Raw genomic sequence first — 27735 nt, 5'->3', positions numbered from 1 at the left:
TGCCGAGGCCACGCCTCTTTTAATGTAGCTCCGCCCCCTACACGCCGACCCCACCCTGCTGCTGTTGCGCTTTGTGCTTCCACTGTTTACTTTTAATGCTATTTTCTACACTTGTGTTTCACTGGGATCGATGCCTTTCACCTCGATTACAGATGACAAGTAAAATATAAATGAAAAATATATCCAAGTCCACCTGATTAAAAAAAAAAACGAATTACATTTATATTTAGTTGTTTCACATTATTTTTGTTGCATTATTTTTGTTGAAATTTTTGTTATATAGCAAACTGACATACGATTGCCCGAGTCACATGGTTTTTACTCAAAGCTACTCTTTTACCTGCTCGACGAGTGACCACACCCTAACGAAACCAGACAAGCAAAGTGAGTCATGTTTGATGGGTAGGGTCGTGACGTCATCAAATAGCTTACCGAATGTGCAGTCTTACCTTTTATCTCATATTCTCAGAAACATTGTCAGTAACAAATACATTTTTAAATGTGTAGTGTGAAGCCCTTTATATTAAATATTTACGATATACAAATGGCAGATATTACAAGCAACCAGCATCACTATGAACTCATTCTTATGAGAAATAATAATAAAAAAAACATTAGCAAAAAGAATAATATTCCAAATCCAAACATATCTTTATTTAAAAATAGTAAAATTAAATTAAATCACGATACTTTTATAAGAAACTTTTATGTAAAAAGATTCATCATGATTAGTTTTTTTTACAGTACATAAGCACATGTTGTTTGTATACAGATCTGTTTGTACATACAATTATAAATCATTCACACCTAGGAATTTTTCTATATGTATTTTTTTAATTTATTTTTAAACATGAATGCTTCACTACATTACTTCAGTACTATCTGACAGAGTTGAAGGTAAACAAGTCCGGCAACTTCTGGAGATTCCATTATGCTGTTTGTTTGTGTCAATGTTTACACTGACAGCTCCATTTAAAAAAGACGCTTTAGGCAACATTCTCACTTTACGAGGGTCTTTGGTAACTAATTTTTTTCTGAATAAATAACCTATAATGCTTTATTCAGTTTAAGCATGAGGAAGAGAATAGCAAACTGCTACAGAAGAGCATAAATTGGTAAATTCAGACACGGTAACATTCAAGCAAATCCCCACGTATTCCTTTAAAAACTCTTCAAAGGTACTGATGGGAACAATAGTGGTCCAAGATCAATTTAAGAGACACTTAAATCAACACACTAGTTGCCCTTTAAACGGTCTTGAATTCCCCTGGCCTTGCACTGTAAGAACCTTGCTAAAAAAACAATATACAGTATGTCGAACACTGGACAATGAATCAACCGTGCAATAATAACAGATGGTTTTTCATTTCCTATGAGTGCATTTAGTTATGCTACCAGTGTCATTCTAATTTAAACCCACTGGCTTTACTGCGACTTATGTTGTAATCATCTGATTATATTGTGTTATATCTGTTTGGATTTGGGATTCACAAGTGTTATTAGAATCACAATCAAAACGTTTAGGTTGTTTTACAACATAATAATTGTTGTTTTATTGTGTATTTACTTTATATGCGTTTTTTTTTAATCATGGAAACACATTTGAGAGGAAAAAAATACACACAGAAAGGAGGAAATGATATGAAATGTGGGGGGAAAAAAGGAAATAAAGTACTACAAATAGTTAAGACTATTCCATAAAGTACACAGCATGTCTGCTGTGTCTGTCATGTCAACATCTCTGCTTTTCAGAGATGTTGGTTTGATCATAGTTTGATGAAATACCTGGTCGGCGTCTAATCGACTTCGTTGCATCTCGACAAACGGATCGTAAATGTTGTTCAGCAGCAGGACACAATGCTGGCCTGTTTAACTCCCCGGCCTGTGCAGCCCCCCCGCCTCACACCACAACAGGAAGTTGTCCCATTGTCCTTGAGAGAGGAAGTGGCCGAGTGCAGTCCACTGGTTCACTCTGTCTGTGGAGACTGTAGTAAATAATTAATCATGACTTACAAATGGTGGACACACAGGCTGTTCACTGTGGATCAGTGCAGTACAATGGACAGCCGGGCAGCAGCTGGCCGTATTAATCTAGACCAAGATGTGCCACACGTTTATTTCCATTGTCCTGTGACGTTCACGGATGAAAAGCAGCTTTGTCAATCATAGACCTCACACAGTCTAGAGGTGGGAAATGAAATATGAAAATGCATCAAATGGTTTACTTGTTCTGTTGAAAGGACATGAAACGAATGATTTAAAACAAGGTAAACTTTTAGTTTTTCATTAAGAAAGAAGAAATAAACATGACAAAAATCCATTTTTCCATCAATTTGGTTTCTACATAGGGGTTATTTTTTCAAATTTTGTTTTAATATACATCATAGCTCAGATAGTAGAGTACTGAGCTTGTGGCCTGAGAAGTTGCAGGTTCAATCCCAGCTCTGCAAAAAACTTTAAAATGTTTTAATATCTAAAGTTTTGGCTGTTCACTTCTTTTTAATCTTAGTATTCTTTTAAAGATCTTTGTGTTATTTACTTTGATCTACGCTCTTTATATTTGAACTTTGTTATCAATTTGCACTTCTTTTCATTTGCACTTTGTTCTCGTTTTCATGAGACTTGCTGTACCTTCTATCACCTGCTTAGTAGCTGGTAGATAGATAAATAGATAGATAGATAGATAGATAGATAAATAGATAGATAGATAGATAGATAGATAGATAGATAGATAGATAGATAGATAGATAGATAGATAGATAGATAGATAGATAGATAGATAGATAGATAGATAGATAGATAGATAGATAGATAGATAGATAGATAGATAGATAGATAGATAGATAGAGAGAGAGATAGAAAAACATCAATACAATATGATACATTGTAAACTCTTAAACTTCTATCACACGAAGAAACCAATCGAATTATTTCGTAGTTTATTCTTCTCATAAATAGTCCCAACAAATTCACATTTAATTTGTATTTCAAATCGCGACCGTTAGAGGTCGCCAAATCCTCAAACAACGGTGTGCGTGAGGCATCTGCTGATGTCAGATGAGTGGTTGTGAAAATTCTTGTCTGCCTCAAGTTAAAATAGCTCCGCGTTTGCTCTTCATGTTTGACCTCATGTCACATAAAATGATGCTTAAAATAGGAGCTTCATATAGAATATTGCTCATGACATTATAATGAAAACCAGAATTAGTCTACACAATAAAAATGTCTTCAAATAACAAGAGCTTTCTTTTGTTTTATTTCTAATCTCTCACTCGAAGCATGCTTTAAGCAATCAGTCTGTTTAAAATTGGAAAACTGAAAGCAGTGTATTATTTCCTAAAATATCCCTCATGTGACTCGCCAGAATTATTTCCAGATCATTAGTTTCTGTTCTGTTGAATAAGTGTAGCGTCACAACGGCGAGCGAACCCAAACTTTATATAATTATTGACTTTTAATAAAAATGCATCCTGAAAATGTAAGAACATTACACTTCAGGCCACTTTTAACTCTCGCTTGGAAGATATTGGTTTACAAACTACATTTCCCATAATCCCCTGCACCCCGGATGACCGAATGGAACACGGACCAGTCGTTTTGACAGCTGAGTAGAAAGTTTCTCGTCAGAAACTTCAACGTCGTCCTTCAACGGGAAGCCCTAAAGGCACACATGTAAGTTTCAAGCCATGATTTTCAATTCGGTTACCTCTACAATGTTTTAAATAGTTGTGTCATTCGGCTGGGTCTTGGTGTGGAGTACATTTCCATAACGCCGCAGGGCGGATCTTTTTCTACTGGGATGTTTGGACGATTTATATTGTCCACATTTTTACACAAATATCGTCGAATGGGAAGAAAATTTGATTTGTTTTTAGCAGAAGTCGTAGTATTTTATTACAGAAGCAAGCTCGCTACTGAACTACAACTTGATGTTTTGATTGTATCATGTTATGATGCTAAAGATGAAGCTAAATCCCCAAATCCCTCCTTTTTCAGTCAAAGATAATGTGTTGTGAACATCTGAGGTATTATTAAAAATGTTTTACTAACTGCTACTATCAATTTAGAGTTTTAAGTTAATCAACAAGAAGCTGATAAGAAAAAGACAATCTAAAATACAAACTATGGATTAAAGATGGATCCAAACGAAAGAAGCAAAACTGAAACACATCCCCATAAACTAACAGAGGCGTGCCTGGAAACTAACACAAAGACGTCTGTTTGCCGTGAACAAAAAGTGTAGATCATTGCAAAATCTGATGTTGTTTCTATCAAATCTTATCAAGTGTTCAATTTTAAAAGTATATTTTGCGAAGGACATTGTTCGTCTAGGGTTCTTGTAGTGATTGTTCCTGCAGATCCACAGAAGCTTTAGTGGTTGAATGAAAAGGCAAAGGTCTGTTGAAGGTGACGGGTGGGGCATGAATAGCACCTTTGTGCATTGAAGTGAAACGCATAAATCTCAGTTGAACATTTAGAAAGAAACAGTTCAGGTTAGGAAATAAGTTTTCTCTCATGTTCAGGTAAATATAGGATGTTAATCATGCTGACATTTTCTTCGTGTCATGCTGCTCCATCCAACCTAAGCTACAACTGATATTTAAATCATTCTTCCTTCTGTCCGTCGACTACTTCTTAGTCACTCAGTATCCATTTTGTTTTGCTCTCGTTTTAAATATTTACTTTCAGTTGTCTTGACAGTTACTGATTAATCTCATGAAGTTATATCTTCTCAAAATGTAAAAGTAAGTAAGTAAGTAATTTTTATTTATAGAGCGCTTTTCCAGACCAGGGTCACAAAGCGCTTAAACAATCAAAACAATATTCAATAAAGTATATACTTTAAAGGTCAAGATAAAACTGATAACACAACAGGAGTTCCAGAAAATCAAGGAAAAGCCTGAACAAATAGAAACGTCTTAAGATGCTTCTTGAAGGAGTCAGTAGATCCATCAAGCGCAAAGAGAGAGGAAGATCGTTCAAAAGCTTAGGAGCAACAGCCTGAAAAGATTTCTCTCCTCTGGTCCTGAACCGTGGGTGTGGAACCATAAGTAGATTTTGATCCACAGACCTCCGAGTTAGTCTCCTAGAACACATACAGTAATTTGTAATGATAAACATCTATAATGGAAAAACCAGAACATTGCTACATATACAATTAACAATAACAAAAAGCCCAAATACTAGCTGCAAAAGCTGACATTTACTAGTTGAAATGCTGGTATTGTGAACAACTGCAAAGAGAGCCCAGGAGCCTCTCATTTGTGATCTATACCAAAATATGTTGACATTTCTCCATCTAAAGGAAAAATAACTCACTTTTTCAGTATTTTTCGCATTAAAATGGTATAATCAGCACTGTTAAACCACGGTATTTATGTCATCCAGTGTATTAGGGTTTGAGTGATGTTAAGATGTTTTTTATTTAGATGTTTTGGTAAATTATAAATGTCCATGAAGGTTCTCATTCATTCAGGTCATGGTTATCCAGGTGCTTCAAAGACGAGTCTCAACGCAGTCCAATTGACTTTCCTTTGAACCACTTGAATAAATTATCAACGTGATCATGCAAGAAAACAACTTTGCAAGATCAGACTGATTACTTGATTTTACTGCAGTATTTAAATGATAGTGTTTCTGCGACCAGTGCTGGAGTTATACTCTTATCCAAGAAGGTAAATCCAGTGTTTAATCTCGATTTTGCTCTCAGTTGTGATAATAAAGCTGAATGTTTCTTAAAGCCTTTTTGAGAAAAAGTGCTTGATCAATAAAAGGGACTGACGTTTTCCCGTGTGTCCCTCCTCTTCATTGATCCCTGGGCTCCTCCTCTTCCTCATGGCTGCTCTGCCTCTCTCCTCTGACAGGACAGCAACCACCCGTGAGACGTTCGCCACGGATTGAATGGACACATATTGGCGCACAACTGTTCTTATCTTCATGAAACTCAACTCGCTAACGTTGCTGCACTAGTGCACAGTAAGTTTGTTTTTTATCTTAAAATAGAAAGAGTAATTTTGTTATTTAAAAAAATCATGAGCGAAGAAGCTGTGAAAAATTATATTAAGGAGTTAATGATTTTTTAACATTTCAATTTAGATTCCATGTAGAGGTGATTGGTGTGTGACATTTTTAGGTGACAACTTTGTTTTCTCCTGGGTTACCATCCAGATTTAGCTCCCCCAGTTGTCAAGGGGACATTCTTGCTCACATTAAGGTCCAACACCCCCAACTGTTGATTCCCAGGCTCCTTCCCTCGCTCACCTATCTCTTCACGAACCTTCAGAAATAATCTTTTATAAATCGTGTTGATAGTAAGTTGTATCTGCTAAGTGTAGTCATTGGGTTATTCGGGAGAAAAGTACACACGGAAAAATCTGTCCGGCACATGTTCAGATTAAGTGATGAGACTCTGTATAAGTAAACACCGTGCGGTGCATTTTTAACGGCAAAGATGAAAGATCCTGGTAAGAAAAAAACCAAAACATAAACAGATTTTAAATTATTAATTAGGGCAGACATTAAATTACATTTTCTACTATTCCTGGAATTCCAGAAGCGATAAACAGAGTTGTTTCTAAAATGTTTTTTGCTCTAAATTTAATTTATTTTCTAAGAAAACTGTAATTTGTTGTATAATGTGTAACAATTTTTGGAACCAACTGGAATTATTAAACTAAAATATACAGTTCTCTTATATTTATTAACTTAAAAAAATAATACATGGAAGTTCTCTTGAAACATGTTCTTAAATGAAGCAGAAAACAATTAATTGTCAGGAAACGGTATATGTTTTTATGTTTATGATTCTAAACTAGCTCTCCCTTTCATATCTCAAGTAATATCCCATTGTCTGTCAGGGTTTTTATATGTGTATATATAATCAACACATTTATTTCAGATATATTTAGGAACATTTTTGATGTATGATGTAAACGACACATTAATAATGCGATCATTATCATATTTTTCATTTGAATTATAGATATTAACGTGTATGACTCTCTTGGCAGATCAAACAGCTGCGTGATCTTAAACTTGCAGTGTTTGTCGGTTTATCAGAGGCACATGCAGCACTCACTGTTCAAGAGTCCTTTTATCAACACACCTGATTAGATTTAACCTTCCGCGCGTTTGGATTGAATCCATGAAACGCTGTTTTTAAAGTCTGTTTTGGTTTGCTTTCTCATATGACATTGAACATTTTATTGATCAAAGAAGTCGTCAATAAAGCCGGAACCTAATTATGTTAAATAATTTAGATACAATGGTGGAGTAGAATATCACTATATATACACTTTACACGCAACGTAAAAGAAACAAAAAAGAGAAACTGAATACAACCATTAGACTATTAACTTTAATGCATGTTTGTAGAGCAATGTTAGGAAAACATTCACCCCCACAGAAAGTATATAATAGTGTAAATTTCCTTTTGGTTGCTTTAAGATTTAACAGTTTGACACCTGAGCTGACGTGATCACAGACTTCCTTCTCGTTTATATCGAAAACATTTCCACCCACGACTGGATAAACAAGCCTTATCTCCACCGGGCACTTAATTCTCCACCTTTGCACCTTTTTATTTATTCAGAAAAAAACGTTTCCTTAAAGCTAAAGAGTCCAAGTCCCAAGGAAAAATATGGTAAATAAGTGGTTTAGATATCTATTGAATTATTACTATATCTGCCCATAGAAGTTGTTGACTTTAAAAAACCCTCTTATTCTCACCCCCTCACAATGAACTCAGGACATTTTTTTGTAATGAGCAAAGACATAAAAAAACACTACAATGAAGATGGCAATTAAAGTCATTTAATACATTTAAATAAATAACTAGCTGTCTTCCCTGCATGCTTTATAATTTATTTTGTTATATTCATCATTAAAATATTTGTTTTCTGAAGTGATCTAAGAGTAATGCCATGATCACTTTTATTAATGAAAACTACAAAAAAATTTAGTGTCTTCATATACTTGTAAACGTGTATCTTGTTCTTTCTTAAACCTTTGCCTTTTAGTTTTATAAGTAATATAGTTTATTTATTAAAGAATAAGACGTATAAAGTAAATAAATCCCAGAAGCACCAGAGAGCGTGCAGACCACTGGAAAGCAGCTCATGTACACTTATAATCACTGTTTCTTTTACCTGATATAATTGCACTTCATTTATTTAGCCTAAAAAATAGTTGTCCTCATAGTTGTGTTCTGAATCTTACCATCTCTCTCTGCAGTAATAAAACCTTAAAAAAAAAAAACTGTATCCAGTAGGCTGCCTACTGTTGCTGCAATTTAATTTTACCACCTTAAGTGCTCGTCGTATGTCGTCCTGACTGTGTGCCTTAGCGCACGTACTCATCCTCGTGGAGGGCACTGTTTGCCCTTAGTGCCAGTGAGCAGTGTTTTAAAACACACTCAGGAAGTTCAGTCCAAAGGCATCTAATGTGCCGCTGCACACATGACATCATGTTAATTTAGTTTCCATTATTGATCATGATTACAGTAAACTTGAAGAGGTTTTAACTTTGTTTACACACAAACACCAAAGTCGTTTCCGTGGCTCTAGTATCGTCACAGTCGTGTCAGCTGATAAGTCTGTCGACCAGCTGACAGAATAAAACACCCTGAAGCATGAAGAGACGACTGATGACAGAAACCCCAGTGTCTTGCTCAGTTGTATGTTATTTATTGAGTTCTTAACTGAATGTATCAAGACAAACGTAGAAAGATCTGATGTTGCTTCTTCGTTGAATATACACGACTGGAGTTGAACGCCCTCCGAGGTAGTCTTGGAAGTGATGGGATGTTGGACGCAATCCAAACCCACTCGGCTGATTAGAAAAGAGGAACATTTTGCCAGCAGAGAGGGTGTTGCTAAGCAGAGGTTAGGTTTAATGAGTCGAGCATTATTATGTTTGGTCGGCTGAAGGCTTTTTTGTATATTGTGTATGTTAATGAAGTTGAATAGCTAGTGACAGATGTTTTAATTTGTGTGTTCTTTTATCTGTAATTTAAAAAAACAAAAACTTATCTACCATAGCTATTGAGTCTGAATATAAACTGCAAATACATATTTATAAATATAGATACATTGGAGAGGTACAGAAATGATAATGTAAGCTTATTTATACACTCTATTGTCATAGATCTAATTTCTTTTTGATAGTGTATAAATATATAATTCCTTTTAAAGAGGATACACGAGTAAATTCTTCAAGATATTTTAACTCTTATTCGCCTGCTGCTATTTTACAAATGCATTACATAAGCGTGTTTTATCGTCTGCAGTCAGTTGGTCCGGTTGTTTCACATCTGCATGTGCACAGGAAACATGATCTTTGCTAACTTTAGCAGTGTGATACTTGTGACCTATTAAACTACAAAAGGGTTTTTGGTTTCCAGTGATATGATATGTTGCTCTTGTATCGAATAATAAAAGTGTTTTGCTTATTTATCTGAACTTTGTTCTACTTATTACTGTTTGTACTATGTAGAAGTGCTTTATTAGGTTGTAATTCACTTTCATATTCTTTTCTGTCCTAGTGGAAAACTACAACAACCTTTTTTAACACGATAACCAGGGGGGTCGCAATTCCTCTCTCAACCAGCAGGGGGCCTCAGAAGAAGCGACACCTTCACCCTGAACGCTCCAAGATCAGACAAGCTGTCCCAACCTTCCTCCCCGCTTTTCTCTCCTACTCCTGCTGCTTTTCCTTCTCAAACCACCTGGACGACCCAGGCCCATCTGGACTCCCAGTCGGACGTCCTCCTCCATGAGGGGTGGGACGAGTCACTGGGGTTCCTGGATGGGGACCCCTGTGCGACACAACCACCAAGTCATGATGCTTCAACACTAACGGGTATTTTGAATAAAACGTTATTAAATCCTCTTTAATTAAACAAAAATATACTTTCTCAGATCTCTGTTCCAACCTACCGGAGTTGGAAATAGTGAGCCTGCTCTCAGAGGGCCAACCAAACTACACTCTTCGGGCAAATTGTGTATTTGGTTACGACAATGAAGACTGGCTGCAGACGCCAGTGCTCGCCCCTACGGTCGTACTTGGACTCACACACGAGCAGATCAACGAGACGTTCAAGTACTTCTGTAAGTTTTGAATCATTATCTGAAATGTTCCTTTCTCTTATTCTCACCCCCTCACAATGAACTCATTTTTTTGTAATGAGCAAAGCATTACAAAACGCCCCCCCGTCCCCTCACACAAACAAATACGCACATTTGTCTGGCACACACGTCAGGTGTCACCAAGCCTATTAACCCCGCTTCAATAAGCTTTCCGTGTCGCCGCGGCTCTGAGTCAGTGGGTGCAAGTGAGACACAATAACTTCATGCTTACATGCTAACAAACTCAAGCTTCATTAGCGAAACGACTGTCCTTATCAGAAGATATCTAAGACATCATTGATTGTTTAAGGCTGTCATTCATGCCGGCTCCAGTTGCTGGTGTTATGCAAGTCGAACGGTCGAGATCATTATGTGAAGGAGAATAAATCGAGGCTTAAACTGGACTTTGAAGGGTTGTTTGGATTAAATGGCTGCATTTAGCATCGTTGGCATTGTGCATTGTTCCGATTGGCTTTGTTAGCAGCTCGTCTATAGATAGTCTGACCCTGTGTTCTTCTCTGGAGCAGGACCGACTGACTTTCTCCTGGCTCGTACCTGCTAGCTTGTGGCAGCTAAACACTTAATTCAATTATTTCGTTTGAAAAGATCATCTGCTTCGACTAGGAAAGTTCACAATACAGCATCTCAACGACATCAATGTATTTTTTTTATATATTATTGCCCAGTAATTATTATATTATTATTATTTGATACATTTATAATATCTTTAAAACAGTTTTATACAAAACAGATTTCATTAAGTGTGCGTTTAAAATAATATATGTAATTGCAGATGTGGATAAATTGTAACTAACCATACAACTGATTATGTAGAAATGTTTCTGACAGCAGTGTTTTTGTTTGTTATTATTAATATCCTAAGTCAGAATATATGTAAAAAACAACAACCACAACGCACATTCGCACATTGTTTTTATATGATGGTTGCATTTGTTTATGTTTTACCTCATTTTTTCAACATTTCGATTTTCCAAATACCCCCTCTCAGTTAAGGGATTTTTTTTAAACTATTCCCATCTTTTTTCAGCCCCTTTTTCTCGTCCCTTCCTTCTTTCGGCTTTGATGGCGCCGAGGCTCATAGCAGTGAATTATGTGGCTCCTTAGAAAAACCTTTGTACAATTTATTTATTACAAGTAGTCATTTGACAGCTGCATTTATCTTTTAATTACTGCTTCTGTAGTGAGTTGTTTTTATCCTTTCAGGGTGTGTTTGAAAGTGTGATTACATAAAGGCGGCAGGTACAAGGGAAAGTGCTAGACAGAGGCGTAACATCGCCTAATGATTCAAAAAATAAATAAATTGTTATTCCTTTTTTTGTGCTTTTGTCTTGAAGCCTTCATTATTCATAATCTTGGCCCACGTTCACTATTGTACCCTCCAGACCCCCCTTATAGTGGGTGTGTCTATGTCTGCGCCAGGATCATGCGGAGGCTCCAACACGGTTGCGTATAGAAAAGAGCGTCTGATGCAGGCAGAAGCTACCATCATTCCTCTGGCGGGGGGGTGTCACCCTGATGCAGCTTCCTTTTGCAAAACCTCTCCTCCGGAATCCTGTATTTCCAACGGCTAGCAGTGTCACATGGACCAGTTTTCAGATGAGAGAGATGATCAGGAATTAATTTTGCATTGGATGGAGGGTTTGTTTTCTGAGCTCCTTATCTTCGCCCTCCTCCCTTTCGTCTCCCTCTTCATCTTACCCGGTAGTCCAACGTGTCCAGGTGAACGTTGGCAGGCGTGACGACAGATTGCAGACTGAGGGATTATACATCACCACACACAGAGCAGAGAGGAGGGAGTGCGATGCTGCAGACAGGGAGGGACGGTCGCACATCAAGAAGGAGAGTCTAACGTCAGGAAGAACAGCGGATTTTAGCCATGAGCGGTGAGACGGACGCCGTGGTTTCTCTGGCCACCATGGAGGTCTGGAGCTCCTCGGCATCCGAGGGAGACGAGGAGGAGAGGAGCACTCGCGGTGATGTCGTTGTGCAGAAGAAGACTTTTGTCAACAGCAATAATAATAACAACAACAACAATAACAACAACAACAGCGAAGTCGCACAAGGTGAGATCAGGCGTTATTCATGCTGGTATTCTTAGATTGTTCTGTGTTATCCAAGAGCTTAAATACTTAATGGGTCGAGCGCTGCAGAGGAGAAGGTGATCTGTGCCGGGAACGACGTCATCGTTCATTCAGTAAAATGAGGCTGGAGGTGTGTGGCTACTGGGGTTCATCATAAGTGCTTCTTGACATGCGTTTGGATGATTCCTGCTTTATGGAGCTGTGTGTTTGATTCCCTAGATTTATCACGGTGATTTTAATTTAACGGTAATTTTTATTAATAAATAAAAAAAACGACATTTCTTACATTTTGTTTCTTTAAACATGTCAAATAATTCACTTTTATTATGAATAATGATACAATTATTTGAGTGACTACTGTAAAAATTGTGACCTGAAACTATAAAGATGACATCAATGTGATAAAGCTGCATCTTTTACGCTTTAAAGTGTTTATATTATGTTAAACATTTTAGTAAAAGCGATGTGAGGACACTAACTAACCCCCTCAAACCAGTGATGCGCAGAGAGATCGTCCTCTATACCACCTCTGAGATACTGCAGCACTGACTCTCGTCTACAGCGAGACATTTAGGATCCCTTTATAAAATCGTATGTAACCACCTGGATGGATGTGAAAATTGTATACTGAGACCCTTTTTTAGCGTCTTTAAATCTTGTCAAGCATTCACCTTGTCAACAAAAGGGATCAATAGGGGCTCAATCTAAAGCTTATTCTCTGGAACTCATCCTTCCCTGTCTGATCTCTTTAGACTGAAGGACGTCCTACGTAAATCCGGGTTAGACACTTTTAGCCAAAGCAAATTTCTAAAGCTAATGTCCAGCTAAAGAATTTGACCTAAAATTGTCAGTTTTGTTATGATCGATAAATCCCTAAAAATGCTGAACACGGAACGCTAAGTAGATATTAATAATTGTTTACTCTTTGAGATCAAAGCACCATCGTCATTAAAAACAGGACGTTTTCTTCTGTACAAGAGCTTTTAAAAGCAAGACGATTCCTAATTTCAAGTGACTGTAATAACAGAATTACATTAAATAAACCTCTGTGTCACATGCTGTATAATAATAGTTTCATTGTGCGGTGATGCGATTCCTAATGGGGTGAAATATAAATATTTTAACGGTCTCTAAGAGCAACGATGGTCCAGAAAGTCCAAAATTCCCTGATTCATTCTCACGAAAAAAAACCCCTGAAATTAAATTGAATCACTATTAAAGTTAAAGGACAATTTATGTTTTTTATTTTACATGAAATACTGTTTTCATAAATTGGTGTTGCAAAAATCCCAACATTAAAAAATATAGTCTCTAAATCATTATTCTCTCAAGTCAAATTTTAAATAATTAATAATTGGTTTGATAAAAAATATCAGATGTTCGTTTACATTTAACTTGTCAGTAAAAATAAAAGTTATTTTCTTTCTTGTTAAAGAAAAGATTAATTAAACATACATTTCCCTGTTCATATTTTTTCTTTAACCAAACCCAAGTCCAGGTTTCATGGTACTAACACTTCAAAAACATAAACAAGGTTCAGGTCAGAGGTCGGCGCCTGTTGTCCAAGTCCACGTTGTACTTGTCCTGCTGCTCTTGAGTACTTGACTGTCCCTCCGACTGGGCTATATTAGGATCAGGAGGACCAGGTCTACGCTGGCATCTTATCTAGGCTAAAAGGGATCAGGCTAAGAGGATCACGCTCAGGCCGACTACAAGGATGTTTTGGTTGAAACGTGTTAGTTGGTTCATTAAATGAATTACAGATGAAGGATCGATGCTTTACTGCTATTAAGTTGGCGACATTAGAACGTTAGAAACTGCTGCTGTTTTACGGAACATGGAGGTGCATTCATCAGATTAGCAGGATTTAATGTGGCCTGGGTTCCACATGCACGCATTTATCATTTTTAAACTGATTTAAATTAGTAATATAAATGATTTTTTCTTTTTAAATTTAAATATACAGTATACACATTATATAACAGTTTATATGAATTTTATATTTTGTGTACAAGCCCCTTTTTTTATTTGAATTATTTCCCAAATCCTCAGAATATCTTACCTTGGTTTACTACTTTGCATTTTGAGTGTGCTGAATAATTTCCCCTGAAATGCATTTCTATTCATTTATTTAATTTTGGAAGATTTGTATTTTGAATTTGGTATTCATTTTGTTTATTTCTCTTCATATTGTTTAATTTATGTAACCATATATATACTATTATATATTTTCTTTTCATTTACTCTCTTTAAAATGACCTTGTTTGTGTTTTTATGGTATATTACTAGTATATTATTCAAAGAAACTTCCAGTAGATAATGTGAACTCGCTGGAAATTGAACCCTTGCTTTATAGGAAATGTAAGTCATTGATACTTTTTGGACATATTTACTGCTTTAAAAGGTCAAACAATTATAACGCAAGTCAAATGTTTTATAAAATAAAACGTCGGAAATAAAAATGGTGGAATACGATTTTACTTCTACAGGCCAACCGATGGTCTTAATGTTTTGGCTGCTTAAGATAGGAAAGAATGGTAAATGAAACTTGTTATGTTTTGTAAATATTTTAATACTATATACCTAAAAAAGTTTTAATGATACTGAGGAAGTTCAAATGTTGTTTCTCATCTTTTCTCTCTTTGAATACAAAAAAAGTTAATTTTTAAATTTGTACTTTAATGCCTTCTCTTCCCTTCACCATCTTGTCGTCCTCCAGTGTTGTGTGCAGACAGAGTGGGTCAAGTCACAAAGACGTATCACGACATCAAGGCGGTCACCCACCTGCTGGAGGAGGTGAGCCGGAGACGCACCGCGGGCAGTTAAAGAGGATTAAACCTCTCCTGCTCCCTGGACTTGTTTGTCAACACCCTGTTTTAATCACTGCATTACTAACTTAAAACATCCCATTCTGTTCATGGATGTGTAGAAAGAGCGGGATCTGGAGTTAGCGGCGCGCATCGGTCAGTCTCTACTGAAACAAAACCAGGAACTGACGGAGAAAAATGGCGTCTTGGACGAGCAGCTGGAGATGGCGAAGGAAGAGGTACGACTTATTACGTCTATGGAGGAGATCATGTGTTGAAATAACCCCCCAGAAATTAAAATCAAACTTGATCTTGATCAAACCTGCCTGTATATTTTTTCTACTTCAGTAGAATCCAAGCAAGTTCTTAAACTTCTTCAAGTTTATTGAACTCATTGAGTTATTTCAAATGCTTGAAGGAGGGGGTGTAAGAAAATATGGATACAGTCAGATATTGCAAAATTTTTGTTTTGGGGCTTTAAATCCTACATATATATTTTCATTATAGTTATTTTATGTTTTATATTTCAATAAAGACAACATTTTCTAAACTTACAATTAAAACTCAAATATTCATATTCAGTATTTTTTAGTTTCAATAAACTTTCGAAAGATTATATACATATTATAACAGGAAAGTTTACATTTCTAATTAAAGTCTTTATTTAATGAAAAAAAATGTATATATTTTATTTTTTTTCAGTTGACATGCAAATATCAGAAGATTTGATTTTTGGCCGCTAGATGGCAGCAGTCATTAAATACTATTTAGCTAAAGGATCATGAAATGCTGCAAGATCCTAGCGATGACTAAGGACAAGAGGATACAGTTGACTCATGTTCCTTTTTAAAGCTGATGTTTGGACACATTTTTAAAGTACTTGACAATACTACAAATATATCCTAATTACTACAATATATTGTATCATTGCCTTCCTTATTTTTTAACTCTTAATATCTGTAATTCGTCACTTTATTTACCCAATTCTACAAACGTTAAAAAAAATCATCTTTTGTCTTTCCAGATCGCTCAACTTCGACATGAACTCTCAATGCGAGAAGATCTTCTTCAATTCTATGCAAGTACAGAAGAGACGGATCCTGCAGAGTCGCACTCGCCGTGAGTACTCCATGTCTTGGTTATTAAATCACATCTGAAGTTGATGGTTTTGTTTTTCCGACGCAGCGTCAAGAGGAATGCGTCGTGCAGCTCTCTGGGCCAGTTTGTGCAATACGACTTCCTGCAGCAAAAGCTGAAAAATCTAGAGGATGAGAACCGTCAACTGCGATCGGAGGTGAGGCTGGAAAACGTTGTTGACCCGTTTAAGAAGCTCATAAAATAAAAATAAAATTGTGCCGCTTGCGTCAGGCCAGCGACTTGACCACAGAGACGACCAACTATGAAGAGCAGGAGCAGGAGCTGATGATGGTGTGTGTGGAGGAGCTCAGTAAGTTCCACCCACTTTTTTATGCTGAGTCGTCAAAAACGGACATGGTGGTAACCAGACGTCTGCTTCCAGCTACGCTCAACAAACAGGTGGTCAACCTGTCGGAGGAGCTGGCTCGCAAAGTCGAAGACTCTCTGAGGCAACAAGAGGAGATCAGCTCACTCCTGGCTCAGATCGTGGACCTGCAGGCTCGCTGCAAAGGCGTGAGTGATCCGAATCCTTTCAGTCGTTGAAAATAGTTTGAATGTATTTCTTTATGACTTAAATCAGGGGTGTCAAACTGGTTTTCACCAGGGGCCACATCATCATAATGGCTGCCCTCAAAGGGCCAGATGTAACTTATAAATGTAACTAAATCTAAGCTAATTTAAAATAAATGTAACTACTCCTTAATGTTAAATGGCTTTGAATTTATTATTTGAGAGGGGGCATAACTACTGTAAAACCAACAATTGTGAGCTGCTAAAAACATGTGTGATGTAGCATTTTACAATTAAATAAAAATGGCTGCACACAGCCTTGCATGTGGTGCACTAAATAAGATATATAAGGTAAGGCAGGCGGGCCACATAAAATCACATGGCGGGCCACATTTGGCCCGCGGGCCTTGAGTTTGACACATATGACTTAAATGAACTTGTACAGATAAATTATTTGCAATCCTTGAGGTTAAATTTATACATTTTTATGACCTAAAAGGACCTTTAAATGAACTAAAAGTTAAAATAATTGTAAAACAATTTGATGAATATAAATATTGTTGTGACGCTTAAACAGGAAAATAATTATAAATCTTTGAGAAATGTATATATATTTTATGAAATCTGATAAAAGTTAAACAGAAATATCATTCATAATCTTTGATGATTAATGTATATATTTTATGATGTTTAAATTAACCTAAACGGGAAAATAATTCACAATCTTTGATTTTAAATGTATTTCAATACACTAAAACGGATAAATAATTCACAATTATTAAAATATAATAAAATATCAATTTATATAAATATATCAAGTACATTTACTTAAACAGGATATGAACAGAATTATTTTCCTTACAAAATATCATAAAGAAAATGTGTAAATATATATATACAGTATATATATATATATTGTTTCAATGACATTTTGAAGAACTTAAAGTGCATAATAATTTACAAACTTTGATGAATATACAGTATATATTTTTGTACATTTAAATTAACTTAAAATTAACTTTAAGAACATAAAAATGTTCTAACTTCAATGATAAATATATTTATATGTATTTATGACATTTAAAGTCATGGAAGTGTTTTTTAATCTTTGATGGTAAATACAAATATTGTCTTCACATATATATATATATCTATATTTTTAATCTTTAATGTCAAATATATACTTAACCTTAAATATATCTGCTGATAGACGACATTTAAGAATGTAGGTCTTTAGTTTCCAGCCTTCTTATCCAAAGCAGCTTAACTCCGGAGACATGCGTACAAGTTTAATTCTCTCTAAGTTGATGTTGAATGATCGGTTTAAGTCATAAAGTCACAGAGACTCGTCGCTTGTCTTCGCAGGTCATTCATGAAAACGAAGAGTTGAATCAGCACTTGAGTGCCTCGCGTGAGAGTCAAGTCCAATTCCAGTCCGAGGCAAGTCGGATTCAAGTGTTATTTGTTCGACAACCTCGAGCCTCGTTTTTTAAGAATCTTCTGTCCACTTCCTGTTGTGTCCAGCTGAAGGAGCTGCAGGACAAATACTCCGAGTGTGAGGACATGCTCCGTGAAGCTCGAGAGGACATTAAAAACCTCCGAAACAAGAGTGTGCCTAATGGAACCGTGCAGAGATACACCGCCCTGGCCTCCGTCCTCCCCATGGACAGTCTCGCAGCAGAAATAGAAGGAACCTTCCGTAAAGGCCTGGACGCACCTGCGCCTCCCGAGTACAAGTGAGCTTCACTGCTGCACTATTAATCACACTGACGGTGACCCTGGGTAATAGACACAACTGTGTCTCTGTAGGAATGTTCATTTAACTTATGTACATTATAGGAAAACAACACACAATGGTGGAAATGGGCAATTGAAAAAATAAACCAAACTATACGATTTTTTTTTTGTTGCTATGACAGGAATATCAGCAAAAGATTTCTCGTAAAAAAAAAAAGGTTTTGCCTCTAGTTTTAGCGTCAAATCTTTACACGCAGTCAAAGTAGTAAAGAGGAAAGTAATAATAATGGTTATTTTAATAATAAGCCAATTGTGTAAAAAAGTTTTCTGTGGGAGATCAAAGTCAGTTTACATCATTGTCAGAAAAAAATGTATTCCTGGAAACATGTAACAAAACAGTATTTTTCGTGGTGGTTACAGTATAGAATAGTGTGACTGAAATAAATATAAGTGAGATGAATTAAATAAAAGACAAATTAAATAGACATTATATTAAAGCATATACTATTTAATAGAGGGATTAATAAAGTCTATATCTAAATATTTAATAAATCAAATACATTAAATTGAAATAAAATGAACATTATTCATGATCCAGACACCTTTTAAGAACACATTTCAATTAAAATCCCAGGAGAAAATAAAATAAAATAACAATAAAATGTTATTAATAAAACAAAAATCATTTTCAACTTCTCGGTTCTTGTAAGGGCGTGCAATGACCTCTTCTGGTAGCCTACAGTATTGCAGGCATCTCTGTTCAAGGCTGAATACGTTATTTCATTTTAGTTGAACTACTGAGGAGTTTGTTGAATTGTTGAATGTATTTTTTCTGCTCACTGGTTTGTTCCAGCGCCTCAATAGTGTTTTCATTCTATTCTTCCAGAAACCACCCGTGGCGTGTGTTCGAGACGGTGAAGGTCGCGAACAAGGCGACGAGGATGAGATCTCGATGTCACTCCCCGGGACTCCCCGGATCCAGCTCCCCAACAGTCCACTCCAGCTGTAACAGCACCCCGAGAACCAGCTGCTACGGCTCTGATAACGCCAGCCTTATCCTGGAGGACAAGTCCAGCCCCCAGCAAAAGGAAGACAGGTGTGTGTCGCACCTTCAGCCGACCCAAGAGTTTTAAACTCATGAGATGTTTTTTTCTGCAGTGGGCCGAAGCGTCTGGGTCAACCGGGTCTGCCCGGAGGTCAGGACCTCGAGGCCGCGCTGCATAACCTGTCGGCGCGTCAGCAGAGCCACTCGTCCGAGCGTCCGTTCTTCGACGTGGAGCGCGAGAGGAAACTTCGGGCCTTGGCCGCGGACTGCGAGGACGAGGAGGCGTCCAGTGGGTTTTTGACGCCGAACGACAGTTTGGCCTCGAGCTCCGCAGCTTCCACAGGAACCAACTACTCCAACGGAAGCTCTCGGCACTCCTGCGTCTCTTCTTCTGGATCCAGGTCGTACCTGCCAGACCGCTTACAGATCGTTAAACCACTGGAAGGTAAGAAGCAGGTTTGACTGTCAAGGAAAGGTTTAAACTAAGTTCATACCTTATTAATCTCATTAATCTGATCTGAATTAAGTTCTTTTTATTTTTTGGAATAATTTAATCCAAATATCTCTTTATTGAAGGGTTAGATTTTGGTAATTGAATAATGAAACTTTAAAAATGTGTATGTTGAAATGTTGATTAGGTTTTTTTTAAATAATAGAAGATAGATTCTAATTCCAATATTACAAAAATAAAAGGTATTCATTATTTTTTTTATTTGTAGCATTTTAAATGCAATACTTAGTTGCTATTGTCTGATCACCATTTTACCCACATTTATTTATTGAATTTAAAGAAAACAGATAAAAATATTGAATTCAGAAAATGTAATTTTTTATTTATTGGAATTAAAATGTCAAACTCTATATGTAAGTGTCATTCTGACAATGTTCAAATTATAAAAAAAAAAAAATTAATTCAACCTTTGAATATAGAAAGAATGGAATATAAAAACAAAAAAATTATTCAAAGCTTATAAAAACAACATTTTATTACAAATATTTTTAACATTTCACCCATTTTTTTTAACGTTTGAAGTTCAGCTATTTAATATTCTGATGGCAAAGGTAAACTTTTATGAGAAGTGTTGTAAAATAATATCAACTTGCTTAGGGGCAGAATAATTACATAATAATTATTTAGACTCACAAAGTTTGATTTAAATTTATGATTTTAGAATTGTAAGAATATCAATGAGCTACCGTTTTGTCCCAAGATAACTAATATATCTGACTCCGATAACATTTTTCCGAGCTTTAAAACATGGACTCTGAGACGACTAGTCAATGTTCATTTTGTATATTTAAAGTAAGCAACGTTCACTCTGTTATTCAGTTTCTCAATCTATGTCCAGGTTGTTTTAGCTGAACTCTTCCTCAAGCTAATGTATATAATGCTGAGTGAGACCAGACTTTAAACTCACTTTCTTCATCTCACTCCCTCTCATTGAACTCATTGCCGCAGCCGTCTTCTTGTTTCCGTACGTCAGTGTTCGTCTCTCACTGGGTTTTCTCTTCATGTCTCGCCGACAGGCTCCGTGACGCTGCATCAGTGGCAACAGTTGGCCAAACCAAACCTGGGCGGGATCCTGCACCCGCGGCCGGGAGTCCTGACCAAAGACTTCCGGGAGCTGGAGGTGGACGTCCAACACGTCTACAGTCTGAACGACCTGGAGGAGGACGAGCCCGACCTGTCGCTGCTGGCGGCTCACGGCATGGGTGAGAAGACGTGACCCAACGAGAGGATTTATGACCTGCTGCAGAGACACACACCTGATGAAGTCGTATGTTTAAGTCTTGAAGAGTATCATTTCTCACAGCGGTCTTCGTCAGACAGCATTGTTTTTTTAATGAGCTTGAATTAAAATACACATTTTTCATATCGCTTCGTGTGAAATATCTGTTTCACACAGTGGCCCAGATGTGGTAAAAATATATACACACTCTCAGACACAATACACGATTTCGACACAAATTAAGTTTGAAACAAATTCACAAACTCTGAAACAAAATGATAAACTTTGAAACAAAATGATACACTCTGAAACAAAATGATAAACTCTGAAACAAAATGATAAACTCTGAAACAAAAGGATGAACTTTAAAACAAAATGAATAAACTCTGAAACAAAATGAAAAACTGAAACAAAACAATAAACTTTGAAACAAAAGGATAAACTTTGAAACAAAACAATAAACTTTGAAACAAAAGGATAAACTTTGAAACAAAACAATAAACTTTGAAACAAAAGGATAAACTTTGAAACAAAATGATAAACTCTGAAACAAAAGGATGAACTTTAAAACAAAATGAATAAACTCTGAAACAAAATGAAAAACTGAAACAAAACAATAAACTTTGAAACAAAAGGATAAACTTTGAAACAAAACGATAAACTTTGAAAAAAAATGATTATCTCTGAAACAAAAGAATGAACTTTAAAACAAAATGAATAAACTCTGAAACAAAATAAAACTGAAACAAAACAATAAACTTTGAAACAAAACGATAAACTTTGAAACAAAACGATGAACTTTGGAACAAAATGAAAAAATGAAACAAAAGGATAAACTTTAAAACAAAATGAATAACCTCTGAAACAAAATGAAAAACTGAAACAAAATGATTAACTTTGAAACAAAACGATAAACTTTGAAACAAAACGATAAACTTTGGAACAAAACGATAAACTCTGAAACAAAATGAAAAACTGAAACAAAATGATACACTTTGAAACAAAACGATAAACTTTAAAACAAAACGAATAACCTGTGAAACAAAATGAAAAACTGAAACAAAATGAAAAACTGAAACAAAACGATTAACTTTGAAACAAAACGATAAACTTTGAAACAAAACGATAAACTCTGAAACAAAACGATAAACTCTGAACAAAATTATTCACTTTGAAACAAAATTACTACTTATTCTTGTAATTTTGTTTAATAGTTGGTCAGTTGGTTTCATGCTTCGGTTCAAGAGTTTTTTTTTTTTTTTGGTCCTGCAGCTCCCCCTGCTGTCTGTGATGAAGTGTGTCATGATCTAGTCAGAGTATCTTCTGGATGCTTCGATCCTCTGCTTCTTATTCCACCCCCAGTATTTCCACTTCATGTGTAGATAACAAACATTTTTCTCCCTTCACATCCTCACAGCCACGTCCTCTGGTCCTAAAACCCCTCAGACCCCGTCAAGTCTCCCCAAATCTACCTGCAGAGTCCCGCCTCCGTCCCTCCTCACCCCCTCCTTCTCCTCTGGGTAAGATCCTGCTCTTTTACTGAGACTTTTTATACTTTATTTAAAGCAAAGTGACACTAATCATGAAACGTATTTTGCAAATGTAAGCAATGTTTTGACTTTTCTCCTGCAATGTTTTGTTGATTTTTTTATAATTCAAATGATAAGCAGACACAACAAGAATATTTACTTTGTTTTCTTTGTTTACAAATATACATGAGGTACGTGCAACGGACGTTCTTAGACACTGAAGTTACTCTGTTCTGACACTAGGGGGAGTAAAAACAACGATTAAGTTTTTGTGCAATAAAAGCGTGATATAAACCAGGCTACTCATCATAAATGAATCTTTTCCACCTAAAGTGTTCATGAAATCCTTGTGATTCTCTTCACTCCGCAGTAGCAGGAAACATTTGTCCAGACTCTTTCACCAACTGTAGGGAAAGCAAAGTAAGAGCGAGAGAGTTTACGATTCATTTTCAAACTCATCCATGACTTCAAGTCCTCACTGCTGCTTGAATTAAAACATTTGTAATCATCACGCGCTTTCGCTACATTAACATCACGCCTGTTGTACAAATTAAACCAGGGGGGTCCAAACTTCTTATAGAGTGCGGCAAACTCTAAGTATTATTGACGTATATCTCTCTAATGCACTTCATGTTGACACGCAAATGTAAGTTAGTAAGTAAGTAATTTTTATTTATATAGCGCTTTTCCAGACCAGGATCACAAAGCGCTTAAACAATCAAAACAATACTATTCAATAAAGTATATACTTTAAAGTTCAAGATAATACTGAGAAAAACACAGGAGTTCCAGAAAATCAAGGAAAAGCCTGAACAAATAAAAACGTCTTAAGATGTTTCTTGAGTCAACTTTTAACATGTTAACATGAACATAACCAGGTAATGCTGTTATTTATTGAAAGCCAAAGTTAAATTACATTTTTTTTAAAGCAAATAATTAAGAAAACAAACAGAAATACTAAAATAATAAAAAAAACAACCATTATAATAGAAACATTTGTGTTTTAATTTTAAAAAATGTTTTCATTTTGGTGAAAACAGTTTTGAAATCTTTTTCTAACTGAAAAGTAAAGAAACAATTCTTGCTTAAATGTCTGCTCTGGAGACACATGAGTATCGTGGATCTCACAAACTGACTCAGGGTCTGTGAACTTCCCGCGGGCCTTTGGGCATCTCTAACCTAAACTAACAAACCTGCATGATCATTCAACGTGCTCAGTTTTTTAAAATATTTTTTGATTGATTAAAAAAAAAACAATGTTTTTTTTCACAGCCTTCACTCTGGCAGCCTGCCATCTTGTCGGAACCGTAAGAGCGTGAAGACCCCCTCGGCGTCGGCGCCCCGAGGTCGGAGCGCGAGCGCGACGCCGTCATCACTGGGACTCATGCGGCTGCTGCAGGAACGCGGCATTTGTGCCTCGCAAACCTCCGCTCACGCTCAGAGGAGCGTCTTCAGCTTGAACCTGGTCGAGAAACTTCAGGGTCTGGGTTTGCACAAAGTGGCGGCGCTCGGGATGGCAGGGGGCGCTAGAGACGGCAGGGTATTGTACCGGCGACCTCCCAAAGTTTGACATCAAACCCCTTCACCGCCGTGACTTTGCACTTGAGCCACTTCTGATGATGCAGGTGAAGCCATAACGTGAGTAGCCATCAGCTTGTGTGTGTGTGTGTGTGTGTGTGTGTGTGTGTGTGTGTGTGTGTGTGTGTGTGTGTGTGTGTGTGTGTGTGTAACATCCATCTCAGGACAATCACCTGCTTTTTGTGTCCAAACTGCTCATGTTTCTCCAAAAGAATAGTATGAAAAAAGAGGTTTTAAGACTGTTGTAAATGCTGTTTTACGAGTTCATACAAGCTTCTTTTCTTGTGTAGTTAGAAAAAATGTTTTGTGCATCATTCGTTCATTGAATATTTAAGACGATTATAAGTTAAACCTGAAATCAATTGTGCAACAGGATGAAAAAATAGTGTTTAAAATCCGCTTTGGTTGTCAAAAAAGAAAAAAAAGTTCCGATAAAATGTAAAGAAAAAGGATAAAAGGATAAAATTAATGCTTTACTGACTGTCGTGAAAATCTCTATTTTTTTTTACTGATGGAGAAAATGAATTCATTGCGCAGGTTCTTGTGGAAAGTTTTTTATCACAACTTGATCTTAAAAGAAGGCAAAATGTTCGTCACCTGGATCTGCACTTTAACCCTGGTATGTTCAACCGAGTCAATAATTATCACCGTTGAATATTAAAGGAACAAATGACGCACAAACCTGATTAGTTGTTGACATGTCAGTGAATGGTCATCAATCCTTGGCTGTCACTCTGTAAATCTGTCAAATGCAACTCAGTCTTCCGACGCTCGTCACTCAGACTTGTAAATACGTGTAAATGTAGAAATGTTTTTGAGACATCAGGTGTGACTTTACTTGTCGTGAGAAGTCGTCACTCTGCTGGGATTCAAATGCAATAAAGTTGTTTTCTTATTTATAGTGCCGTAAAGACGTAGGTGTGAATAACAAGGATGTTTTGTTTTTTAAAGGGAAAGAGCCAGAAACTTTGTCTGCACTACTGTTGTGTATCTTTAGATTATATCCTGGTCAATAAAACTTTAAATACATGAAAACCTTGTTTTGTTAATATTACCTCAGGAGGTTACATCATGGTTTATGTTCGCAAATTGACTCAAAAACACATGAACAAGAGGAAGAACATTATTTCTGTGTGCAAGTTCTGTGGCGCCGCCTACTGTTCGATTTAGCTCACTGCTATCAATGTTAATTAAATGATTAAATAAAAGTATCAAAACAATGTAGATAAAATGAACGTAAGGAAATAAGGTGAATAGGAAACAAAACTGCAGTATGAGTACTTTTGTAATTTCAAATTTCGGGGGAAAAAGAACAAAAACGATTTTGTGATTTGTCTTTGTTTTGTTTATTCAAAACTTTTTTTTTAATTTTAAAAAACAAGTTAATATTACTTCACTTGTTCCTATAATGTCATGTATTAATCATATTAAATTAAATATTTAAAAATTGTACAAAATAAAATATATAAGTCTCTTAATGAATGTCATATTTACAACTTAAATCTTGTTTTGTAAAAGGTGTACAACTTTATTCTTGTAATACATTTAATATATTTAATACATCTCATAATGAATATAACTTTAATCTTGTCGTTAATTAAATAAAACATGTAGGACTTGGATCTCGTAGTAAATGAAATTGATAAAACTCTAATAAATATTATATGTACATGTATAATGTACATACTAATTAATGTATGTAATAAATGCAATATATAGAATGTCTATCTCGTAAAAAAAAAAAACTGTTTAAGTGAGCTGAATCGACTGCTCTAATATCTGTATATATTTATGTAATGTTTGATTGATTTTATGAGTAACTCTCATTTCCATTATCTTACATCTGCAGCTCTGCATTACATTACTGAGGCTGGATTTGAACCCACAACCTCACTCTAACGCGCCTTGTAAACACCAACCACGAGTCAAAGCTCATTGTGTAAATGTTTAATTTCGAAAATCGAAGACGGTGATCGGCGATCACGGCTCATTCGGCTTCTCTGCGTCCGAAATCCACCCAGCCCTGGTAGTCCCGGTCGGTCATGCAGTCGGAGCTCATCATCTCTGTGAACAAACCACCCCTACATGAAAACCCACACAGTTATTCTCTCAGGGGAAACTCTGGAGCGAGAGACGAGGGTCGTGGTACCTGAGATGGCCTGCATGATCTGCTTGGTCATGACCTCCCGCTCGTCCTCGGACAGGTGTGCCCGCCTGGCCCGCCACGCCGGGCGAGGATGCTCCTCCCTCGTCTCCGCCGGGTCCGTCTCCGCCTGGTTCCTGGTCAGCAGCTGCTGCAGTATCAGGTTCTCGGATTTCTTCCCGGGTTGAGCAGCAGCCGACGCCAGGAGAGCAGCGACCAGAGCGATCATCAGAAGTGTCTTCATGACTGACGGTGATGGATGAGGAGTCCACAGCAGCAGTGGAGCTACTTATACCTGCATCAGGTGCATGTGACCCCCCTCCTCAGTCCATAGTGCTGTTGGCTGGGATTGATTGACAGATGTGCGTGAGGGGATATGACGAACAAGTGCATCAATAACAGTAAAACTTGTCGATGTGTGGACACTAGCAGTCACTTACCAGAAGCCTTTAATGGACGACTGATCCCCCCATGTTTGTTTACTTCACCACTGCTGGACCGGACGTTGACACAAATGCAGCACAAAATATTAATACACTTAAAAAGAAAAACCCATTGCAAAAAAAAAAATACAATTTAGTCAAACAACCTTTATTTTTTTGGCTTTTATATCATATTTTTTTAAAAAAAAAAGTATAGTTGTAAATGGTTTATATTACAAAAAAGTGTGTATTTAATACATTTTTTTTTTTTAAATCAACATTAACGGCATTTGTTCAATTTCAATTAAACTTCTGGCCACTAGATGGCAGCAGTCATTACGTCCTGAAGTTAAAGGAACAACTTAATCATTCGAAATCCGATAACTGAGGACGAGAGGATACAGTGACTCCAGCAGCTTTTAAAGCTGATGTTTGTACATAGTTTGGTTTCGAAACAAATGAAAGCAGTTACGACTTCGTCAATACTACAAATATATCCTTTTCTACAATATTGAAATATTTCTGTATTATATCATATCGTTGCGCCTGCATTGTGACGCGTATCTTATCACCAGATTATTGACAATACACACCTCTGCACAAATGTTTATTTTTGTTTGTAACAGATAAAAAAAGACACATTGATAAATATTCTGGATTAGATCTACCAACCTTTAGATAGATCTGCTAATATCTTTAATCTGTTTGTGTTTTGCAAGGGAGTTCCTCAACCTACTGTCTTATTGAGCTTGTTGCTATAAGCAATATTTATAATAAATAATTAGTATTAATCTTGAGTCGACAAGATTACCAAGAGTTGTCAACTCGTAAGACGCTCAAAGAGTATTTTTATTTACACTGAGCAGAAGCA

General features: G+C 36.4%; 2 protein-coding genes and 1 long non-coding RNA gene across 4 annotated transcripts; 2 read left to right on the top strand and 1 right to left on the bottom strand.

The window, feature by feature from the left end:
• Window positions 1-3563: 3563 nt before the first annotated feature.
• Window positions 3564-9732, top strand: LOC148089284 (uncharacterized). The gene is made up of 3 exons (XR_015713214.1): window positions 3564-3672; window positions 5865-5976; window positions 9542-9732. It is a non-coding gene; the product is annotated as an uncharacterized LOC148089284 (long non-coding RNA).
• Window positions 9733-11887: 2155 nt separating this feature from the next.
• hap1 (huntingtin associated protein 1) lies at window positions 11888-25300 on the top strand. Of its 2 annotated transcripts, XM_087805153.1 has the most exons (15): window positions 11889-12208; window positions 14946-15022; window positions 15156-15272; window positions 16058-16152; window positions 16219-16327; window positions 16402-16480; window positions 16553-16683; window positions 18046-18120; window positions 18205-18416; window positions 19304-19513; window positions 19576-19907; window positions 20990-21175; window positions 22610-22712; window positions 23092-23141; window positions 23994-24102. In XM_087805153.1, exons 1-14 carry the CDS (start codon window positions 12022-12024, stop codon window positions 23129-23131), a joined length of 1953 nt encoding a protein of 650 aa, XP_087661279.1. In that variant the 5' UTR covers window positions 11889-12021; the 3' UTR covers window positions 23132-23141; window positions 23994-24102. The 2 variants fall into 2 exon arrangements, with proteins under 2 accessions (XP_087661271.1, XP_087661279.1); XM_087805145.1 differs by lacking the exon at window positions 23092-23141 and having other exon boundaries at window positions 11888-12208; window positions 23994-25300.
• Window positions 25301-26286: 986 nt separating this feature from the next.
• On the bottom strand, window positions 26287-26686 carry LOC148089282 (uncharacterized). The gene is made up of 2 exons (XM_087785561.1): window positions 26449-26686; window positions 26287-26363 (listed from the first exon to the last, which is right to left on the bottom strand). The coding sequence occupies exons 1-2, from the start codon at window positions 26684-26686 to the stop codon at window positions 26287-26289; spliced, it is 315 nt and encodes a 104-aa protein (XP_087641687.1).
• Between the last annotated feature and the right edge of the window lie 1049 nt (window positions 26687-27735).

The sequence above is a fragment of the Callionymus lyra genome, chromosome 1 (assembly GCF_982586985.1).
Source record: "Callionymus lyra chromosome 1, fCalLyr1.hap1.1, whole genome shotgun sequence".
Classification (NCBI taxonomy): Eukaryota; Metazoa; Chordata; class Actinopteri; order Syngnathiformes; family Callionymidae; genus Callionymus; species Callionymus lyra.
The sequence above is the reverse complement of the archived record's forward strand: the minus strand, read 5'-3'. Positions and strand labels throughout refer to the sequence as shown.

Excerpts from the sequence above, each read along its gene's own strand:
- hap1 (XM_087805145.1), top strand. The coding sequence starts at position 12,022 with ATGAGCGGTGAGACGGACGCCGTGGTTTCTCTGGCCACCATGGAGGTC. Across the intron at positions 12,209-14,945 it reads CAACAGCGAAGTCGCACAAG|TGTTGTGTGCAGACAGAGTG; the intron begins GTGAGATCAGGC and ends GTCGTCCTCCAG. Across the intron at positions 19,514-19,575 it reads CCCCAGCAAAAGGAAGACAG|TGGGCCGAAGCGTCTGGGTC; the intron begins GTGTGTGTCGCA and ends TTTTTTCTGCAG.
- LOC148089282 (XM_087785561.1), bottom strand. The coding sequence starts at position 26,686 with ATGAAGACACTTCTGATGATCGCTCTGGTCGCTGCTCTCCTGGCGTCG. Across the intron at positions 26,364-26,448 it reads GATCATGCAGGCCATCTCAG|AGATGATGAGCTCCGACTGC; the intron begins GTACCACGACCC and ends GTTTGTTCACAG.